Below are 21,447 nucleotides of genomic sequence, written 5' to 3'. Positions count from 1 at the left end.
AGCATCCCTGATTCGGGATGCTGGGGAATCAGTCCAATAAAATTGTGGCTGATCCTGTCTTCCCCAAAGCTGTCTGAAACATCCACAGGAAGAGGGAAACTCTGAAGGAAAGTCAGAAAGAACCGTGTTCTGAGAGAAATATTGCATCGGGGGGGGGGGGGAATGCACCAAAATGTTTATTGTATGTGTGGAATTACATACAAAATTTCATATCAGCAAAGGCTCACAAGCCAATATGTTTGTCAGCTCCTTAATCCTAATGAGCTGGGTGGTGAAAACTGAGGAACTTTGACAAGTGTGAGCTTGACAGATTCACACATCCCTGATAGAAAGTATGCAGCAAACAACCAGGAGCATGAAACCTCAGAAGAATGGAAAACTGAAATTTCCCTTTCCATTTAGGCAACCTGCTTACCTCCACATACCTCAGGATTCCAAATAATATATTTCATAAAAAGCACCCCCTTCATCAATAAACACCCATACCCTCATTTAGTATGTTTGTCTAATTCTCCTTGAAAGTGGAGAAATTCAGCTAAAAGCCACATTTGCAACATGACACAAAAAGATTAAGACTGCAATCCTATTCATGATTACTTGAGAGTAAGAGCCATTACATGTAATAGGACGTCCTTCAGAGTAGGCTGGTATAAGACTACACCGTTAGGACACCTAAAGTTGATTGAAGTAGAATCATGAAACCCAAGAGCAAATTTCTCCAAAGAGACTTTTCCCCCCATTTATTTGAAAAGAATCCCCTGCCAGGATAGCATCAGATATTTACTATCTGACTCGATTTCAGAATAATCACCTTATAAAGAAAATCCCTTCTTTAAAAAAAAAAGGATAAGGAATCTATGATCTGTGTTGTAGGGCAGATACTTTCGAGATTTAAGAGGAAAAGTCATTAATGTGGTAATTCTCATGCCGAAAAACAGAGCCAGTTAAGATTCTTCACGACTTCTGTGATTATAATCAAAGGGGTTATTAGAAAAGCTAGTGCACAGATCTCTATTTATGTCGGAAAACCTTACTTCAGACCGTTGAATAAAAATGTGCTAAAGCAGCTATTAGCGATCCGACACAGACAGTTAACATGGGGGACTTCAGGACTAACACAAAATGTATCGATCTTTCTCTACCTCCTCCGTCGGAGAAGTGTAAATGTGAATTCTATTTTTAACCTCTGGAGAAGGCAAAGGGGTGCGTTGCTCCGAAGTTCCTCATTAAAACCCACCTCACAGAAGAAGAATCCTTTAATCTGCTTTTCCCCGGGGGAGGGGGGGGAAACCTGCCTTACGAGGTAAGGGCATTTGCCATTTTTGTAGAGATCGACCTGTCAAGAAACTCATGCCCTGGAGCCATGGTTCTGCCGGCGGGACTATTTTAATGCCACCTACCCTGTTCTCTGCTGGGGTGCTGATCCATACGGGCAATAGGTTCCAACTGGCACGTCCGTTAATAAGAGAGAGAGTGTTCAAGAAGACAAGAGGACTTCCACCGGGATAGATCATAAAAACAGGCGGCTGCAAAGTTCCCCGCCGCTCCGATGCTGCGGTTTTCGAAACCCAAGAGGGACCCAAACTTAAGCCGCCGCCGCTGCTGCGCAAAGTTGCCGCTCGCTCCAAAGCCAGGAACGCGGACGCGCGGGAGGGTGGGAAATCGCGAAGGGCGATGAACGGCTACCGTTATGGCAGGACCGCCGGTGGATCGCCCTTCACCGCCGCTGAAAACGTAGAATTTGGAGCAGGCAGTAAATAAAAGAAGCCCCAGCGGCTGCGGGAAGCGCCCAAGGCCGGCCCATCAGCAGCAGCGCGAGCCGGTTTCGGGTTTCACTCAGCAGCTGGTCGCTTTGCAACACGCAGCCTGTGTGGCTGGGGCTCCGAGGAGAGAGAGAGAGGGTGACCTTCTTAGTCCGACAGCTCACTCCTCAGACATCTCTGGCAGCCCCGGGCGGCTGGGCACCCTCAGCTGTGCCACGCTTGTCCTGCTTGCTGAGGTCTCCAGGGCTGCGCTTCGCTCGTTTCTGCTCCATTTGTTCTCTCCCCCCCCCCCTCTCTCTGGGGAATTCCTCAAACGCTAAAGAAAAAAACTTCCCAAGTCTCTGGGTGCTCAATGTGACAAACCCAGACCTACTGGGATATGTCACACAGTTACACTAAGCTGCCACCAACCATTCCCTGTAAGAAGTCACACAGACCAGGGATGGATTTTTAAACAATAAAAAGAATAAGGTTTATTTTAAATACACACAGGGAAAAATAAACAATCAGGTGAATAAAATAAAGTAACGTGGCTTATTCTCACTCATACAAACATACAGTTTGGTTCACACAGAACCCTTAACTTGTAGCACAGACCCTGAACCTATCAGTTCTGGCTAACCCACAGACACCTGAACCTATCAGGTTGGTACTCTGACACACAGTAGTACCCTGTCTGACACACAGACTCCCACAACAGCTTCTTCTTCCCAGCTGCTGCTTCGTCACATCCCAGTGTCTCTCAGCGTCTTCTTGCATCTCCACACACGCTTCACATATTTATACAGTACAGCCCCTCCTCCTGATGTCCCGCCTTCCACTCCCCATAGGATGGAACTTTCCCTCCAAACCCATGACAGACAGGTAACATCAGTGCTGTTATGTAACACCTCCCCTCTTTATAAGTTGTTTTGTAGGGGGAAAGCTAACGTGCTTTTCACCAAAAAACAACCTGAATAAAACACACAACAACAGTTATACATACCATATTATACTTACTCATACTTACATTCTAAGTTAAACATAGCAAATAGGCATTTAAACATTTACCATATACATTACATCAATTTACCTTTATTCATACAAACCAAATCAAAACCAGGTACATTTTACTTTTTGTCATCATTATATACACATAGTCCATGTTCTTTCGCCGTCTTCATTCTTCAGGTCTTCTTGATAAGGCGTCAGCAACACAGTTCACTGACCCTCTGACCACCTTCACTTCAAAGTCATAGTCCTGTAGGTTTAAAGCCCACCTCATAAGTTTGCTATTGTGGGTTTTCATTGTCTTTAACCATTGCAGTGGTGAATGGTCAGTGCACAAAACAAAATGTCTTCCCCAGATGTAAGGCTTGGCCTTCTGGATCGCGTAGACTATGGCCAAACACTCCTTCTCCACGGTTGCCAAATGTCTCTCACCTTTTTGAAGTTTCCTACTCAGGTAGGACACTGGATGCTGGTCACCATTCTCATCCTCCTGGCACAGAACTGCTCCTACCCCGCTGTTAGACGCATCGGTGTAGATGATGAACTCCCGGTCGAAGTCTGGAGCACGCAGGACAGGATAGTTGATTAACGCCTCCTTCAACCTCTGGAACGCCGCCTCACAGTCGCTGGTCCACGGGATGCGGTCATCAGCCGTCTTCCTCGTCAGATCGGTCAGCGGAGCCGCAATCTCGCTAAACCTCGGGATGAACTTTCTGTAGTAGCCCACCAACCCAAGAAATGATTTGACTTTTTTCTTGGTGTTGGGTCTAGGCCAATCACGAACAGCTTCTATTTTGGCCTCCAGGGGTTTTATCACTCCTCCCCCTACCATGTGACCCAAGTATTTTATTTCTGGGCTACCCAGCTGACACTTGCTGGCCTTTACTGTTAGCTCTGCTGCACTTAACCTCTGCAGCACTAACTCCAGGTGTATCAGGTGATCTTCCCAGGTATTACTGAAGATCCCTATGTCGTCAATGTAGGCCACTGTAAAGTCACTGAGCCCTGCCAAGGTCTGGTCCATCAGCCTTTGGAATGTGGCTGGTGCATTTCTGAGACCAAAGCTCAGGACTCGAAACTCATAGAGACCAAAAGGGCTGCAAAAGGCAGTCTTTTCTTGATCCCTGGGATCAATTCTTAATTGCCAATATCCCTTTACCAGGTCCAATGATGAGATGAACCGACAACCCCCTATGGTTTCAATCAGGTTGTCTAGCCTGGGCATTGGGTAGGCATCAGGAGTGGTTACACGGTTTAATTTCCTGTAATCAACACAAAACCTAATGCTCCCATCAGGCTTGTCCACAAGGACTATCGGAGAGGACCAAGGACTAGAAGAGGGGACGATTATGTTCTCCCTCAGCATCTCGTCCAGCTCCTTCCGCACCTTGTCCCTATAGGGTCCCGTTACTCGGTATGGGGATACTGCCTGCGGGGGTGCATCCCCTGTGTGGATCCGATGCATCACTCCCTTCACTATCCCCGGCTTGTTGGAAAACACCTGTTGATATTTACTAAGCAGCATTTTTAGTTCTTGCTGCTGGTCTTGGGTGAGTGCAGGACTGATCTTTACCTCCTCTGGGTTGTATTTTACTTCCCCTCTACCCTCCCAGAAGGGTAATTCAGCTTCCTCACTCTCAGCTGCTTTTATCGCGAATAAAACCCTCTGTTCCCCTCTGTAGTAGGGTTTTAGGGCATTCACATGAACCACCCTCCTTGCCTGGTTCTCCTCCTGCTCTATTAGGTAGTTCAGGTCTGACATCTTGGAAATGACCCTATATGGTCCTGCCCATTTGAGCTGCAGTTTGTTCTCTCTGCAGGGCCTAAGCCAAAGCACTTCCTCCCCTGGGTCAAAGTGCCTCTCTCTAGCTTTGTGGTCATACCATGTTTTCTGTCTGACCTTCTGAGCTTGCAGGTTTTCTGCTGCCAGCTCTAGATTTCTCCTTAGGTCATTCATCAAGGTGTCTATGTATGTCACAACGTCTTGTGGGTCATCCTGGGTGATCTGCTCCCAATCTTGCTTGATCAAATCAAGGGGCCCTTTCACCCCTAAGTGTGCAGCAAACATGTCAGAGTGACCCCTTTGTAAGATCATGGGGCGATACGTTTCAGGTACCACTAGCTGACTTCTGATCCCATCTCCCCCTTTTGAGATATTCCTCAGGGTTTCTCTATATAAAATCCCCTTTTTCTCCAGAAATCTCACTGGGGTTTCGGGTGTTAGCTGGGCGTCAGTCACCTGTTCAAAACACTTTTGGAGAGTGGCGTTTGCCTTTTGCTCCTGTCCAAATCTGCTGTCTGTGGTTAAGGTTTCCACCACAGCTTCTGAACTCCCCTCTGCTTCCGTCTCTGGCTCATCATTACCCCCCTGAACTGTCCCTGTGGTGGCTTGTGAGCGTGTAATCACTAGCACCCGTTTCACATGTTCAGCCAGGTCATTTCCCACGAGCACGGCTGCTGGCAGAGTCGATGAAATCGCTAGCCGCCAATCTCCCCTCCAGCCTTGAAAGTTGACAGGTACCTCTGCTACTGGCAGAGAGATTACCTGCCCCTCAATCCCTGCCACCTTTATGCTCTCATTTGGGATTATAAACTCCCTAGGAATAATATCCGGACGGCACAGGGTTACCTGGGAACAAGTGTCCCGCAGCCCCCTATACTGACGGTCAAGTATTCCTACGTCCACCCCTGCTGTCTCAAACAACTGAGAATCTGTTTTTATCAGCAAGCAGCGCTTTACCTCTATAAGAGGACCATTTTCCTCAGCCTGATCAGCAGAGGTAGCTGTTCCAGACTGAGTAGCCATGGCAACAGGCTCCCTCAGTGACACTGAGCCTTGCTCTTTCTGGACACAGAACACAGCTTTTGGCTTGGTCCCACTAGACTCCTGAGGCACCATTCCTTTTAGCTGCTTTAATTTCTCACACTCTGAGATTAGATGACCCTTTCCCTGACAGAAATAACATTTTCTGGTGTATTTTGATTCTCTCTCATCTTGTTTTGGTTTTCCCTCCAAAATCTGAGGTCTTAGTTTCATGTCTGAGGGCTTCCCTTCACCATGGGCCCCTCCCCCTTGCTGGCTTTTCCCTGGTCCCTGAGAGTACTTGCTGTAGGTTTCTTTGGGTTTACCTACAGATTTCCCCTCACCCAAGGGCTTTCTTATTTGGGAAATAAAATCTGCGATCTCTGCGGCTGCTGCCACAGATTTCGGTTTCCTTTCCCTCACCTGGAACTTCAATTCCCCATGCAGGACTGAATAGAACTGTTCCAGTGCTATCAAGTCTTTAAGCTGCTCATAGGTCTCTGTCCCTTCCTGCGATAGCCATTTCTCAAGCAGCCTCACCAATTGGGCCCCCACTTGGGTAAAAGTCTGTTCTGGTTTTTTGGTGAGGGACCTGAATCTTTGTCTCAGCTGCTCTGCATTTATCCCATGTCTTGCAAACACCAGTTTTTTAAACTCTGCAAAATCTTTCATCAGTTCCTCAGGCATCTCGGCATAAACCTCAGCCAGGCTACCACTGATTAAAGAACGCATGATGGTCATCTTCTCAGTTTCCCTCACTGAGAAGTCCACAAACGCTCTTTCCACTAAGGAAAAGAACACCTCAGGACAATCTCCCTTGTGGTACACAGGGAATTTCTTCAGGTCAGCTTTAGACAGTTGGCCTCCCTCAGAATCCCTATTATTATTGTTCTGGTTCATCAGTTCCAGTTTTCTTAATTCAAACGCCATTCTTTCTTTTTCCAGAGCAATTTTCTCTCTCTCCATTCTTTCTTCTCTCTCCATTCTCTCTCTCTCTCTCTCTAATTCAAATGCCATTTTCTCTCTCTCTAATCTTTCCTCCATTTCCCTCACCCTCAGTTCATGCTGTTGGGCTAGGAGTATTTTTCTGAGTTCTGGGTTCTGCTCTCCTGTGCTGTCACCCTGCACTGAGCCAAATTCATCCTCAGAACCTTGGTCAATCTGGGGGTCTTTCACTTCACTCATGTCTGCTACTTGGCTTCGAGTCAAGGGCATAATCCCCCCTCAGAACAGGCTGCTTTAAAAGTCAAGCCTCAAAATAAAACGACCACTTTTTTCCTTCTTGCCTCAGAACCAGCTCTCCCCAGAGATTGCTGCTGTTCTTCAGCACTAAACTTGCAACAGTATCGAGTCAGAGCCTACCCCCCTCTGCTGGGCCTCTCAGCTGGCAAGCTAGATCACTGTTACTACGCAGTTTTGCCTCAGCTTTTTCCCGCCAAAACTAGGCTGCCTCAGAGCACCTTAATCTAAGTCTCCCCAGTTGGCACGTTCTTCTACTAGCGCACCTCCCCGTGAGGTACACCTAGAAGATTACCTACGCGCCTCAGACTGTCCCTGACTAGACCCCCCTTGCTCTGGGCACACTTGCCAAGGCTTTGCTGGACCACTGGACAACTGGACCAGTCGTATCCCACACGCTGGACACCAATCAATGTGACAAACCCAGACCTACTGGGATATGTCACACAGTTACACTAAGCTGCCACCAACCATTCCCTGTAAGAAGTCACACAGACCAGGGATGGATTTTTAAACAATAAAAAGAATAAGGTTTATTTTAAATACACACAGGGAAAAATAAACAATCAGGTGAATAAAATAAAGTAACGTGGCTTATTCTCACTCATACAAACATACAGTTTGGTTCACACAGAACCCTTAACTTGTAGCACAGACCCTGAACCTATCAGTTCTGGCTAACCCACAGACACCTGAACCTATCAGGTTGGTACTCTGACACACAGTAGTACCCTGTCTGACACACAGACTCCCACAACAGCTTCTTCTTCCCAGCTGCTGCTTCGTCACATCCCAGTGTCTCTCAGCGTCTTCTTGCATCTCCACACACGCTTCACATATTTATACAGTACAGCCCCTCCTCCTGATGTCCCGCCTTCCACTCCCCATAGGATGGAACTTTCCCTCCAAACCCATGACAGACAGGTAACATCAGTGCTGTTATGTAACACTCAACGGCCTACTTTCGTTGCTTCAGGAACGGCTTCATTTCCTAGACCTCAGGCATTCCTCAGACAGGATTCCGTGAGGAGAAAAAGAACAGGAATTTGGGGGAATTTTTGAACCCATGCTCTCTGTAGTGAAACCTAGGCAGGGTTCATGGATGAGATCTGGAAGAGCGACTTTGAGAGGCTACAACTCTAGGAAGGCTCCGGATGGGATCGATTTATTATTTATTTATTTGTTAGTTGGGCTTCTCTGCCTCCCATCTGGCTAGGAGGCCACTCTGGGCAATTGACACTCAAGGGAGCAAGGACACCTAAAATATAAAACATCGTCCAACAAGTCAGATCAACCATTCTGACATTCAGGAATAGATATAGAACATAATTCTATACAAAATCAACATAATTCTATACAAAAACAACATCTAAAACAAGAAACAAATCAGAAACAAAAATTCTGGAGAGAGACATGGAATTGATTGATTTATTGATTTATTGATTTATTGATTTATTGATTTATTGATTTATTGATTTATTGATTTATTGATTTATTTGGCTTCTCTACCGCCCATCTGGCTAGGAGGCCACTCTGGGCAACTGACACTCAACAGAGCAATGACACCTAAAATATAAAACATCATCCTTTTTTTTTCCTTTTTTTTCTTTATTCATTTCTAAAGAATGAAAAGACAATCGAACCTTTTACAAATATTAAATACGAAACTATTCCCCACTTTTCTCCAAATCACACATATATACCTTTACCCATCACCTTTTTAAAAAAATTGACCAACAATCTAAGTCTCTTTTCAAACCACATGTCTCCATTTTATCGGCATATTTTAATAATGGCTTCCAGTTTTCCGTGAATTCACTATGGCTTATTTCGCCTCTATGTACTCTAACTTTATTCGTCATTTTTTCCATCAACAATGTATGCCATATTTTACTTGTGAATGCTTGCAGTGAGAGATCTTGGGCTTTTTTCCAATTTTTAGCTATTTCAGATCTTGCGGTGCCTATGAGATTTGCAATTAATTCTTTATATTGTAGTTTCTCATTTCCCCCCCCGTGAATAATGAAAATAACAATAATGTTTCATTAATCTCTATTTTTTGATTAGTCAGTGTTTCTATCCATTTAATTACCTCCAGCCAAAAAGTTTCTATTTATTTGTTAGTTGGGCTTCTCTGCCTCCCATCTGGCTAGGAGGCCACTCTGGGCAATTGACACTCAAGGGAGCAAGGACACCTAAAATATAAAACATCGTCCAACAAGTCAGATCAACCATTCTGACATTCAGGAATAGATATAGAACATAATTCTATACAAAATCAACATAATTCTATACAAAAACAACATCTAAAACAAGAAACAAATCAGAAACAAAAATTCTGGAGAGAGACATGGAATTTATTTATTTATTTATTTATTTATTTATTTATTTATTTATTTATTTATTTATTTATTTATTTATTTATTTATTTATTTGGCTTCTCTACCGCCCATCTGGCTAGGAGGCCACTCTGGGCAATTGACACTCAAGGGAGCAAGGACACCTAAAATATAAAACATCATCCAACAAATCTGATCAACCATTCCAACATTCAGGAATAGATATAGAACATACAGTAATTCTATACAAAATCAACATATTTCTATACAAACACCACATCTAAAATCTGAAACAAAATTACAACATAGAAAGTAAATAAAATCAATATACTGTGAACATAAATAACTGTTTAAAAAAGCAAGATGGTGGAGCAGAAATAAACACTAGAAAGTGCAACTATGTTGTTCTGAGGTAAACTCCGGAAAAGCCTGCCTAAAGAGCCATGTCTTCAAAGATCCTTTGGAATTTCCCAGTGGAGAGGCCAGACGGATTTCAGGCAGGAGATTGTTCCAGAGATGAGGGGCAACGACAGAGAAGGCTCAGCTTTCAATGTTCTTTTTTCTGGGGCCTCTCTCAGTGTCAATAACCTCAACTGCCCTGCCTGAGAAGATGAAGTAGGTCGGGCAGATCTCCTCAGGAGGAGGAGTTCTGTCAGGAATCGAGGCTGGAAAATGTAATTTATAAAAGTAATTTTTCCAAGCTCTCACTAGTGCTTAGCACTTAAATATGTTTAAACCCATAGAGTTCTTGATTTCCGTGTTTTTTAAAGAGAGTCATGCTTTTTAAAGGGGGCTAAATTGTATTTTCACCATACACTCTGATTTCATCTGATTTTAGGTATTAAGCAGGTCCAAGCCTGGTTAGTACTTGAATGGACACGGACTACTCAGGGTTCTTCAGATAGGGCTAGGAAAGAATTATATCTCAAACCTTGGAGAGCTGCTGCCAGCCATAAGCAACAATACTGGTCTAGGTGAACCAATGTTCTGACACAACGTAAAATTTGTTGTTTACTTGTTAAGTCGTGTCCAACTCCTCATGACCCCATGGACCAGAGCACGCCAGGCCCTCCTGTCTTCCACTCCCTCCTGGAGTTTGGTCAAATAAATTCATGTTGGTCACTTCGATGACACGGTCCAACCAATATGAAATAGCTTCCCATAACCATTGGAGTTTTTTTTTTAAGTCTTCTTAAACATATTCAGAGTGCTGTTCCCTCCAACCAATGGATAAAACAGAGATGGGCCTCCTTTTAAAGCTGCTGATTAAAACAATTCAATTTAACATCTGCTGTTTAACATCTACATTAGGAGTCCTCAACCCCGGTCCGTGGCCTGGTGCTGGTCTGTGGGCTTCCTGGAACTGGGCCGCAGAGATGGATCTCTGCCCCCCCCCCGCATGCATGCACACACAGTGGGTGTGTTGCACTTGCAGAGGGGTGTGTCATGCTTGCGTGCTTGTGTGACATGTCCCTATGCAAGCACTACATGCCCACCCATGAGTGCAGGGGTGCACCCCCCATGCATGGAGTCCACACACCCCCAACCAGTCCGTGGTCCCAAACTAGTTGGGGACTACTGATCTACACGAGACAGCTGAGGGAGGTCATCCAGAGATTTGGAGGATCATGTCCTCAGTATGCTGATGATAACCAGCTCTAATTCTCCTTCCATCCTTCTGCTGTTTGAGCACTGCTTAACTACAGTACTAGAGTGGATGGGGGGGGTGAACCGGATGCAATTGAATCTAGACAAGGTGGATGTTCTCTGGGTGGGTGGGTAGCTTTGTGCAGTCCATGGATTGGGTGACTCCGTTACCTTTAGGGTGGCACTTTCTCTGCTAAGGATGAAGTTCACAGTCTGGGCCTTCCTCTGGACCCAGTGATGTTGATGGAATCCCAGATAATGTCTGTCATCTGGTCAGCCTATTTCCACCTCAGGCAGATTGTACAGCTGCATCCCTGTCTTGACTGCAGGTGTCTCGCCTCATTAGTCCATGCTTTGGTAATCTCAAGGATAGATTCCTGCAATGTGCTCTAAGTGGGGTTGCCCTTGAGATCGAACCGGAAATTTCAGCAGGTCCGGAACAGTTACCGGTTTTAATGCCACATGAATTGAACCTGAGTTTTTAAAAGTCTGAACAGAAATTTGTTCAAATTGCCAGTGTGACCACAAGCCAAAGGAGGTTTACCATTCCCATCTTCTGGGAAAGTGTGTTCAAGTTTACACCGGCTGGATCTTGTCCCACAAGACACAATGAGGAATCTAGCTCCAAACTCAGTGAGCTTTCCAGCCAGCTGCTGATTAAAAAGGCAAGGCTAAAAGATTAGAATTTTGCTTGCTACTTCAGATACTCAGGAAATATGCTTGCAGCTCATTTGTTTATAAAGCCCCTCTCAGGATCAATTTCAGTTTGTGTTTTGTGTGTGAGTGTGTTGGTTTGGTTTGGTTTTGGCTATACTGTTTAAATCAAAACAAAAGAATGTAAAGGCAAAGCTATAGTCTGCCTCCTGACTCCACGGGTGGAAGATGATGTAATCCGTTGTTGGGTCCTTAAAAAAATTTGCAACTCTCCCTCTCTTTTATCAAAGAGACCTTGATCACAGCAGTGTTCTTTTAAAGCACGCTTGGCACTTTCTGGCAAATCATAGAGCGGGAAGGATATACTCCTTTCTGTCCCCGTATTTAGGACTTCTAATGACACCTCGCAGAGCAGTGGAAAAATCTGTGGAGATACCTGATTATTTCTAAACTCCTCTCCCGCCTTACCTCCAAAGCTTATTATCCATCTTTCCCCTACATTTTCAATGGATGTACATCTGCACAGGTATTTATTCTCCCAATTGCTTTCACTAGAAGAAAGAGACCAAAAGAACAAATTGGGAACCCCCTGGAAATTTTGGGTTCATATTTTGAGCTTGTACTGTTTTCTGGACTGGAGTAGGCCAGGCACAAGTTTAACACATGAATCTACGCCCAAGGCCCAAACAGCATGATATTATGAGGACGCAGTTCAAAGCAGAACTTCCTGAAATGCTAGAAGTCACCTCAGTGTCCTAGGATGAATTAGTTTCACTGTATATTTTGTCCATTTCTGTGGTTTGGTTTTGCCATTGGTTGTCTGGGAGTAAACCCAGGCTTCGTGCACAAATCAAATTTTGTTTTGAAGGAACCAGAACCCCTGGTGGAAAAACATCACAACAGAAGGAAATGTAGATTATTGTTGTTGTTGTTGTTGTTGTTGTTGTTGTTGTTGTTATTGCCAGAACTGGGACCCAGACACAGTTCATCATCATCATCATCATCATCATCATCATCATCATCATCATCATCATCATCATCATCTATTTATTTATTTATTTATTTATTTATTTATTTATTTATTTATTTGGCTTGTCTACCGCCCATCTGGCTAGGATGGCCAGATTTATATCCCGCCTATCTGGGTGACTCGATTCTCCTTAAGGGTCAGTTTGATGATTCTTGTTATGTGCCGCTGAGTCACCTCCAACGTACAGCTACCCTATGAATTCCAAAATGTCCTGTCCTCAACATCCCTGCTCAGCTCTTGCAAACCCAAGCCTATGAATTCCTTAGAGAGTCAATCCATCTTGTATTTGGGTCTTTCTCTTTTCCTGCTGCTGTCAACCTTTCCCAGCATTTGATGCTTAGACAACACCAAAGAAAAAAGCTGATGAAGATATGCTTACCAGCTAGTAAATGAATGAAATAGAGCATAAAGTGAATAGTTATCACCTAGGAAGTACATTGCCCTGTTTCCCTGAAAATAAGATGTAACCTGAAAATAAGTCCTAGTATGATTTTTCAGGATGCTCGTGATATAAGCCCTACCCCCAAAATAAGCCCCAGTTAAGTGAAATCCCGCCCTCCACCATTGTGTAGCAGCCAGAAGAAGATAATATGACTGTAAAATAAAGCATGCCCTGAAAATAAGCCCATTTTGGAGCAAAAATTAATATAAGTCCCTGTCTTATTTTCAGGGAAATACGGTATTATATGACTGTTTTGACGAGACAGAGAGAGAAAGAGAACATGTATACTTGTTTAATTGGGAGGGATCCTGTGCAAATCACAGCGGGATGCCTCTGCTTGCCTGAGGCTTGGTTTCCTGCCAAACGCCATCTCCCTGGGAGGCTATGCCAGAACGACACAACTAATAGAAAACATATTTTGGTGGGTTGAGAAGACCTCCAGCAACAAGGAGCAAGTCAGCTTTCTGATGAGGTGCTAGTACTCAGGGACACCTTTAGTTTATGGATGGTGGCAATTGGCAGCATGCAGAAAACAACTCATTTTCTTGTCCTTCCCTCCCCTGATATTCTCTTGAGTCTGCATGAGCAAGACAGCCCCATGAATATACACGAGCATCTTGTTTCAAAACGATCAGAAATTGCTGCTTAAATGGAATACAGCCCCAGGGAGTATTCCAATTACATAGACAGGAAAGAGGAGTTGTGGGGAGAGAAACTGCATGAACTTCCTAGATAAGAAAAACAGAATACGATGAAGAAGAGGAAGAAAGTGGAGGGATCATAGAATAGAACCTCCATCCCCAGGGGAGAAATGAGCAAACAGGGAACATCCCTTATTCAGCAGGCCAATTTTACTGGCATGTTTACAGACATAAGTAGGGACTGTTGATGGTGGTCGTGGTGGTGGGGTGAGTGAAGATGATGAGTTCAGTGTCTCACTGGTGTTAATGTGGGAATGGACAGGTTAGGTTGGGATGTGAATAAGCAAGCAAACCATTATGCCAGGCGTAATCATATATGAAAATTTTGTGTGATGTCATAAATATATTTCAAAGAAGAGCAAAAAATATATTAAAAAGCAGAGCATCCAGACATTATGCTGTACTGATTGGTCTCTTACATTTGGAGTTTTTGTAGAACTTTGAAAACTAATAGATCTATCATGGCACTAGCTTCTGGGTAAGCCCATAACCTGTTAAGATGTAAACGTATTTACATATGTCAGCATTTATACCCTAAAATATCCTCTAATCCTTAACTCGTACGGGACTGTTAAAGTGGCTATCAAATCAGCAGCAGCCACTACTAAGCATGTTCTGATGTGCCCTTAAGTCAGAATGAATTTATAGCAACTCTGATAGGGCTTTCAGGGTAAGTGAGTTATTTAAGGAGTGATGTTACCAGTTCTGCACCTCCAGTGAGTTTCCATGGCTTAGCAAGGTTTTGAATCCAGGCCTCCTGGATTTGAATCCAGGTCTCCTCTGACACTCTATCCACAAGACCAGGGGTCCCCAACCCCTGGTCCACGGACCGGGACTGGTCCGTGGCCTTCTCAGGACCGGGCCGAGGATACAGATCTCCCACACACACACCCCACACACATCCCCATGCACACACGGTCCGCATGCACGCACGCACAGTGCCCCAACCCCATGAGTGCACCCTGCAGCACCCACGTATTCACACGAGTGTGCCCCGCCCCTGTGAGTGCCCCCATGCCATTTGCACATGCGCACCCTGCCCCCGCAAGCGTGTCCCGTGCCATCTGTGCATGCACATGAGTGTGCCTCGTGCCCTGCGAGTGCACCTCGTGCCATGCGCATGAGCACACACACCCATGAGCGCAGGGGGTCCCCCCCATGGATCCTGCACCCCAAACAAGTCCATGGGTCAGAAAAGGTTGGGAACCACTGCACTAGACCATGCTGGGCATCCAACATTAACCATTCATCAGTCAATTTTAGGGGGACTGTTCATAAAAAGGAGTCTAAAACAAGGTAATCTTGAGGCAGAAGTGGTGAACTCTTTACCGAATTTCAGCCTAGCTTCAAACCCTGCCCATGTTGCAAATTCTATCCATGCTGATTCTAGCTAGAACCCATTACTGACCATTATACACCCTTCTCTTCCATTTATATCAGCCACTGATTAAGCTGACAAAATTCTAGTTGTTTCACCAGTTCATCAACATAGTGACAGTAATGGAATAACTGGGACTAAGCATTACACTGAGGGGATTTCTCTGTTTATAAACAAAAAGACCTGGTAGAAATATTTCATTATAGCTATAGAAGAGTGGGACCAACTGGGGAGACAGAAAAGCAACATAGAGTAAATTTTGCATCAGATGCAATTTGTTTACACAGCTTCTGGACCACTGAAATATTATGTACGGCAACAGCGATTCTGTCTCTCCCTTTGCTCATTTCTGCACCTGCCAACTTGTCCCCCTTCCAGCTGACATACTTTCCTTGAGAGTGGTCTGGTCTGCACTGCCAGAATTTATTTATTACCACTGTAGTTTCCCCCAGTTGGAAATCCACTGAGAACTCAATGTTCATTTTAAGAAACCAACTCTACCCAAAAGATTGAGTTCACCTGTTCTGTTTTTTTTCTCTTTTAAACATAAATATGAAACACAGCTTAATGAGATTCCTCATTCTTACCAAAGCCAGTCAAGACAATAGAGAGGGAGAACAAAAGAAGTGTAGTAGGGCAATAGGCACTGGATGCAGATGTGTTGTAGGGAGCCACTGAAAGTTGATCATGGCACCTGCCAACAAAGACTCAGTCACAGGGACTGAGCATGGAGGTGCCAAGCATCCATGTCATCAACAGGTGTTGCTCGCTCATCCAGTTGTCCAGCAATGAGAACAAGCTACAGCTGGAGACGACCATGAGCGAGGAGGTGGCAGCGATTGTCCTCTTAGAAAGGAGGGTGGGAGAGAAACAAACAGATTTCTTCATCACCTGCAGTTTGTATGTTGTTGTTGTTTAGTCATTTAGTCATGTCTGACTCTTCGTGACCCCATGGACCAGAGCATGCCAGGCCCTCCTGTCTTCCACTGCCTCCTGGAGTTGGGTCAAATTCATGTTGGTAACTTTGATGACACTGTCCCACCATCTCGTCCTCTGTCATCCCCTTCTCCTCTTGCCTTCACACTTTCCTAAAATCAGGGTCTTTTCCAGGGAGTCTTCTCTTCTCATGAGTTGGCCAAAGTATTGGAGTCTCAGCTTCAGGATCTGTCCTTCCAGTGAGCACTCAGGGTTGATTTCCTTCAGAATGGATAGGTTTGTCCTCCTTGCAGTCCAGGGGACTCTCAAGAGCCTCCTCCAGCACAATTCAAAAGCATCAATTCTTCGGTGGTCAGCCTTCTTTATGGTCCAGCTCTCACTTCCATACATCACTACAGGAAAAACCATAGCTTTGACTATGCAGACTTTTGTTGGCAAGGTGATGTCTCTGCTTTTTAAGATGCTGTCTATATTTGTCATCTCTTTCCTCACAAGAAGCACGCATCTTTTAATTTCGTGGCTGCTGTCACCATCTGCAGTGATCATGGAGCCCAAGAAAATAAAATCTGTCACTGCCTCCATATCTTCCCCTTCTATTTGTTAGACGGGGTTTTTTGGGAGTGGTGAGGCTTGCAAATAATCTTCAGAATATAAGTATTGGCAAGTCTGATTTCTCAGACACAAAGTTTGAACCGTGCCTTCTGGGAAATGAATGTGATTTCAATTCTACTAAAGAACTGTATTCAGAGTTGCACTACCTGCAGCCTTCTGGAAGTTGTAGTCCAAAAAACAAATCTACATACCTACTCTGCAGCATCTTATGTTTTAAACCAACAAGGGTCACAGAGGAAGTAAAGGGCCTCTCCCTAAAGCCTTGCAGAGCTGCAGAGTAGACAAGAGGAGCTACTGTAGATAGTCCCATAAGGTAAAGGTAAAGGTTCCCCTTGACAATTTTTGTCCAGTCGTGTTCGACTCTAGGGGGCGGCGCTCATCCCTGTTTCCAAGCCATAGAGCCAGCGTTTTGTCCCAAGACAATCTTCCGTGGTCACATGGCCAGTGCGAATTAGACACGGAACGCTGTTACCTTCCCACCGAAGTGGTCCCTATTTATCTACTCACCTTTGCATGCTTTCGAACCGCTAGGTTGGCGGGAGCTGGGACAAGCGACGGGTGCTCACTCCGTTGCGTGGATTCAAACTTACGACTGCTGGTCTTCTGATCCTGCAGCACAGGCTTCTGCGGTTTAGCCCACAGCGCCACCACGTCCCTTCTAGATAGTCCCATAGTCTGGCTCAAAATAAGATAGCTTCATACTTCTATAGATCCATCTAATAAGGATGGCATTTCAGATTATCTGGACTGCATATACCATGATTCTTTGTCCTTGGAATTACACCCACCTTGCAGGCATCTTTACAATGCCTCAATGTGATGCACTTAGGACTAAGGTTCTGAGGCTTTTAGCTGGGCCAAACTTTCTCTTCCTGCACCAATGCTAGCTGGGAGGTTGGTGGCCTGGCTAAGCCTCAACACCTTCTGATTTAGGCCTTCATTCCAGGTGCATCCCATTGAGGGGTTTGTAAAGTGCCTGCAAGGTCGCTAAAACTCCCAGAATGGAGAATGATTGTATTTGTACACCAAAAAAACCCAACAAAAATACATCCGTATAATTTGACAGCACAACCTTTGTACAGAAATAAACCAATTCCAACTCTTCACTGTGACGAAGAGACTTAAGTTGCTATAGGAATACGGCCTTTCCTCCAGAATCAATGTCCCCTTTTGTATACCTGCATTTAAAGAATATCTTGGCACTAACCTTCAGGAAGAGAGCCAGAGGAAGAAGGAGACAGTAATACCCACCCTTTAGTAAGCATGAGGAAGAGGGCATCCTAGCTGCTGGAATGCCTTCTTCCACACAACTGCTAAAAAAAACAAGGGCCCTATGGACTGTTTTCATGCAACTGCCCTAAATTTAATTGTGATTAAATGTTAACCTGGGTTGTTAAGCAACTCTTAAACCTTGGTTTTAAATTCTATGCAGGCATGAAACAGGAATGCTCTAAGACAGTGGTCCCCAATCTTGGGCCTCCAGATGTTCTTGAACTGCAGCTCCCAGAAGCCTTCACCACCATCTCTGCTGGCCAGGATTTCTGGGAGTTGAAGTCCAAGAACATCTGGAGGCCCAAGGTTGGGGACCACTGCTCTAAGATGTTTCTTTTTAGGGCAGATACATTCTTTTTTGAATTGCTATGAGAGGGTGTAGATTTTTCTTTATTGGAAGTACTTCTTATGCAGACACTGAAATTACCAGTTAAGGATGTGTTAGTTACAATAATCAGATCCAATAGGAACTAGGGTATTAGATTAGTTGACCTTCATCTCCCTGTTCACCCATCTGCCACAAACTTTGTGTCCCATCAGATGAATGCATTTTCTGTTTTGTGTTTGTTTTCTTCTGTACTTCAATTTTATACAACATGTCCAAGAAAGAAAGGCAAGTCGGCTACCAACCTTTACCCCATGTTCACATTTTATGCCTCAAAGGCAATCCTTTCTTTTGAGTTGGACCATTTCTACAAGCGATTCTGAGCAGGAGATGTTCTCCAAAATGTTTGCATACTGCCCTGGTTTCTCCAACACAAGGCAAAATTGGACTTTGCAAATTGTAATTTGGATGTGCTGAGTTTCTGTGTGTGTGTTTGAGAAAGACTGTAATTTAATGGATTCAACAAAGAAGCATTTAATTCATGTTTGCTGTTATTTTTCTATCTTCATTGTTTCTATTTGTTGTCTTACATGCCTTTTAAAAAAATATATTGTGCCTTTCTTTTTTATCTAGCACAGAAATCTCATCAATGTGATGTAGCGGTTTCAGGGACTTACATTCTTCCACAATCAGCATTCTATATTCATAACCTGCAGAAAGAAAAAAGAACAAAAAAAGAATCAAAGAGAATAGCACAATATGCAAAGGCAGATAAAGGGACGGGAAGTTAGTACGAAGAAATACATGTGGTCTTACACCAGTGCTTTTGTTTAATGTGCTTTATCCTAGGATTTAAGTTAGATAAATCACAACCCAGAATTCTTTTACCTACCTTTAAATGAGATATGAGCACATTGTAGTTTAAAAGGTCATAGCAGAAGTAGGACTTTCAGATTTTTTTTTTTTTAAAAAAAATCCTATCCAGAATCCATAAGGCAGAATTCTAGGAATGGGAGGTCACAAACAGCAGGCTTCAAAGCAGCTTCCATAGCGTTCCTATCCAAATGCTTTGGAGTTCCCTTGAAAAAGAAGGAAAGTGCCCCAGATCACTGGTTCTTAACCTTTGTTACTCAGATGTTTTTGGACTGCAACTCCCTGAAGCCTTCACCATCAGCTCTGCTGGCTGGGGTTTCTGGGAGTTGCAGTTCAAAAACACCTGAGTAACAAAGGTTAAGAACCACTGCCCCAGATCACCCTTGGATTTACAATGCTACTTGGGATTTCCAAGGGTTCATGGGTTGAGTGGCCTCAATGCCTATTACTCTGTATACAGAGCACCTCCCATGGTACTCCCCCTCCCATGAACCTTCGTGAATTCCAGGTAGGATTGCAAATCCCAAGGTTCATTGAGATAGTTTCCTTGCTTTTCAGAAGAGCCCCAAAGCACATGGACAGATACACTATGGAGGCAGAGAGAGCTGCTTGAAAGCCTTCTGTTTTGAGGCTTCTCCTTCCCTGTATTCTGCCTTGGGAATTCCAGGTAAATTCTGGAAGTGGAATCCAAAAAATCTAAACATCCCATCCCTAATAGATAGACTTCTACACAAGATGCATTTTAAAGCATGCAGAACCGAAATATATTGATGGAGATGCACTAACGTTATCCTTCCCCCCCTTTTTTTGGTGGGGGAGGAGGCTGGATCATGTGAAAAAAACTATCTCAATAGGGAAGGAAAAAGAGGAAAAGTGGGCAGGGGGATGGAAAGTGTAGAGGTCGATCTGGAAGAATGTTTTCACCTTTCTCATCTGGAAAAAAAAATGTCCTGTTGTTTTCTTTCATTAATAAACCTACTTGCTGTGCCAGTGGAGAGGAAGCTCAAATAGGGACACACAACCCCATCACAACTCATCTGTGGCTGATGGATAAGAGAAGAGGGGGCTATGAAATAGAGGAAGGTGAGGTGAATATCTAGCTGGTGTGAAGAAAGAGCAGGCTTCCCACACTGCCTTTTTAAGAATGAAGGAGGACCGTAGGTTGCCCTTGACATTTTTTTTTTTTTGGTCCAGTCGTGTCTGACTCTAGGCAGCGGTGCTCATCCCGTTTTTCAAGCTGTAGAGCCAGCGTTTGTCCGAAGACAGTTTCTGTGGTCACGTGGCCAGCGTGACTAGGGAACGTCATTTTACATTCCCACCGAGGTGGTACCTACTTATCTACTTGCATTTTTACATGCTTTCGAACTGCTAGGTTGGCAGGAGCTGGGACAAGCGATACGAGCTCATTCTGTCGCGTGGATTCGATCTTATGACTGCTGGTCTTCTGACCCTGCAGCACAGGCTTCTGAGGTTTAGCCCGCAGCACCACCACATCCCTTTAAGGAGGACTGTGCCCACTGCCTTTTTAAAGTTCCTCTCACTCCCATCCTTGTGGCTGCCTTAGAAACTTACTCTGCTCATTTAAGAGATCTGACTTTGCCTATTGTAGCTGGGAGTGGGTGGGAATGGGCGAAGAAAACGGAGCACAAAGTATACAGATTGCCATTGCCCTAGCCAGAGACCCTTCTGCGCTGCCTGCATCTCAGACTCTCTGAAATGCTACAACTTTGTATAGTTACACCATTGCTATTTGCATTTCCCCATTCACAGCACCCCTTAAATGCACAAATGCTGGCACGACATGCTGAACAATTGAGTAGGAATCTCTTCAAAAGGACACTGGGTGGGTTGGAAATCAACCTGCCCACTCTTGTTTGGGCATGGACTGCAGTGCGAGGCCATTGGGCATCCCTGATTCCAACCATGGAAATGTGGACCTTACTAGACGGTAAAGACTCCAGCCACTATTACAGAGAACAGGGGTGCCCTTTTATGTTTCTGGCACATGGGACACGTTGATTTCAATGTGAGGATGGAAAATTTGACAACAGTGTTCTTGGCTACCTCTTACCATGGCCATAGTTCATTGTTAGTAATCTATATGATGTTACCATTTGATGTGATTATATCTGGTCTTATTATCTGAGTGCAAAAATGTTATCATTTGACAGCATACCTCGGAGGGAGACAACAGGACACATGGGGGAGAGGGAAGGCAGATATTTTGAATGATTAGTATGCTCTTTCCAACTCTTCAGTAAAATGTTAATAAGAACCCGTTTATTTTAAGAGTGTTGCAGTGGGATATATTTTTTTTATGACTGCGCAATAATAATTTTTAAAAATAGATGCTCTTGAGGAGTGTCTGAAATGGGGAGGGTCTTCCCTTCCTAAATGACACTCTTGGCAGGGTGAAGGCAACTGTCAGAGGACTGGGATGAAC

General features: G+C 44.3%; 1 protein-coding gene across 2 annotated transcripts in view; it reads right to left on the bottom strand.

The window, feature by feature from the left end:
- ARHGAP24 (Rho GTPase activating protein 24) overlaps positions 1–1,556 on the bottom strand; it is a 361,497-nt gene extending 359,941 nt beyond the window's left edge. For both annotated transcript variants that reach the window (XM_073002003.2, XM_073002006.2), the window contains exon 1: positions 1,401–1,556. In XM_073002003.2, the coding sequence (XP_072858104.2) occupies positions 1,401–1,428 (28 nt within the window). In that variant the 5' untranslated portion in view covers positions 1,429–1,556. The remainder of the gene's footprint in view (positions 1–1,400) is intronic.
- Between the last annotated feature and the right edge of the window lie 19,891 nt (positions 1,557–21,447).

The sequence above is a fragment of the Pogona vitticeps genome, chromosome 5, assembly GCF_051106095.1.
Source record: "Pogona vitticeps strain Pit_001003342236 chromosome 5, PviZW2.1, whole genome shotgun sequence".
NCBI lineage: Eukaryota > Metazoa > Chordata > Lepidosauria > Squamata > Agamidae > Pogona > Pogona vitticeps.
The sequence above is the reverse complement of the archived record's forward strand: the minus strand, read 5'-3'. Positions and strand labels throughout refer to the sequence as shown.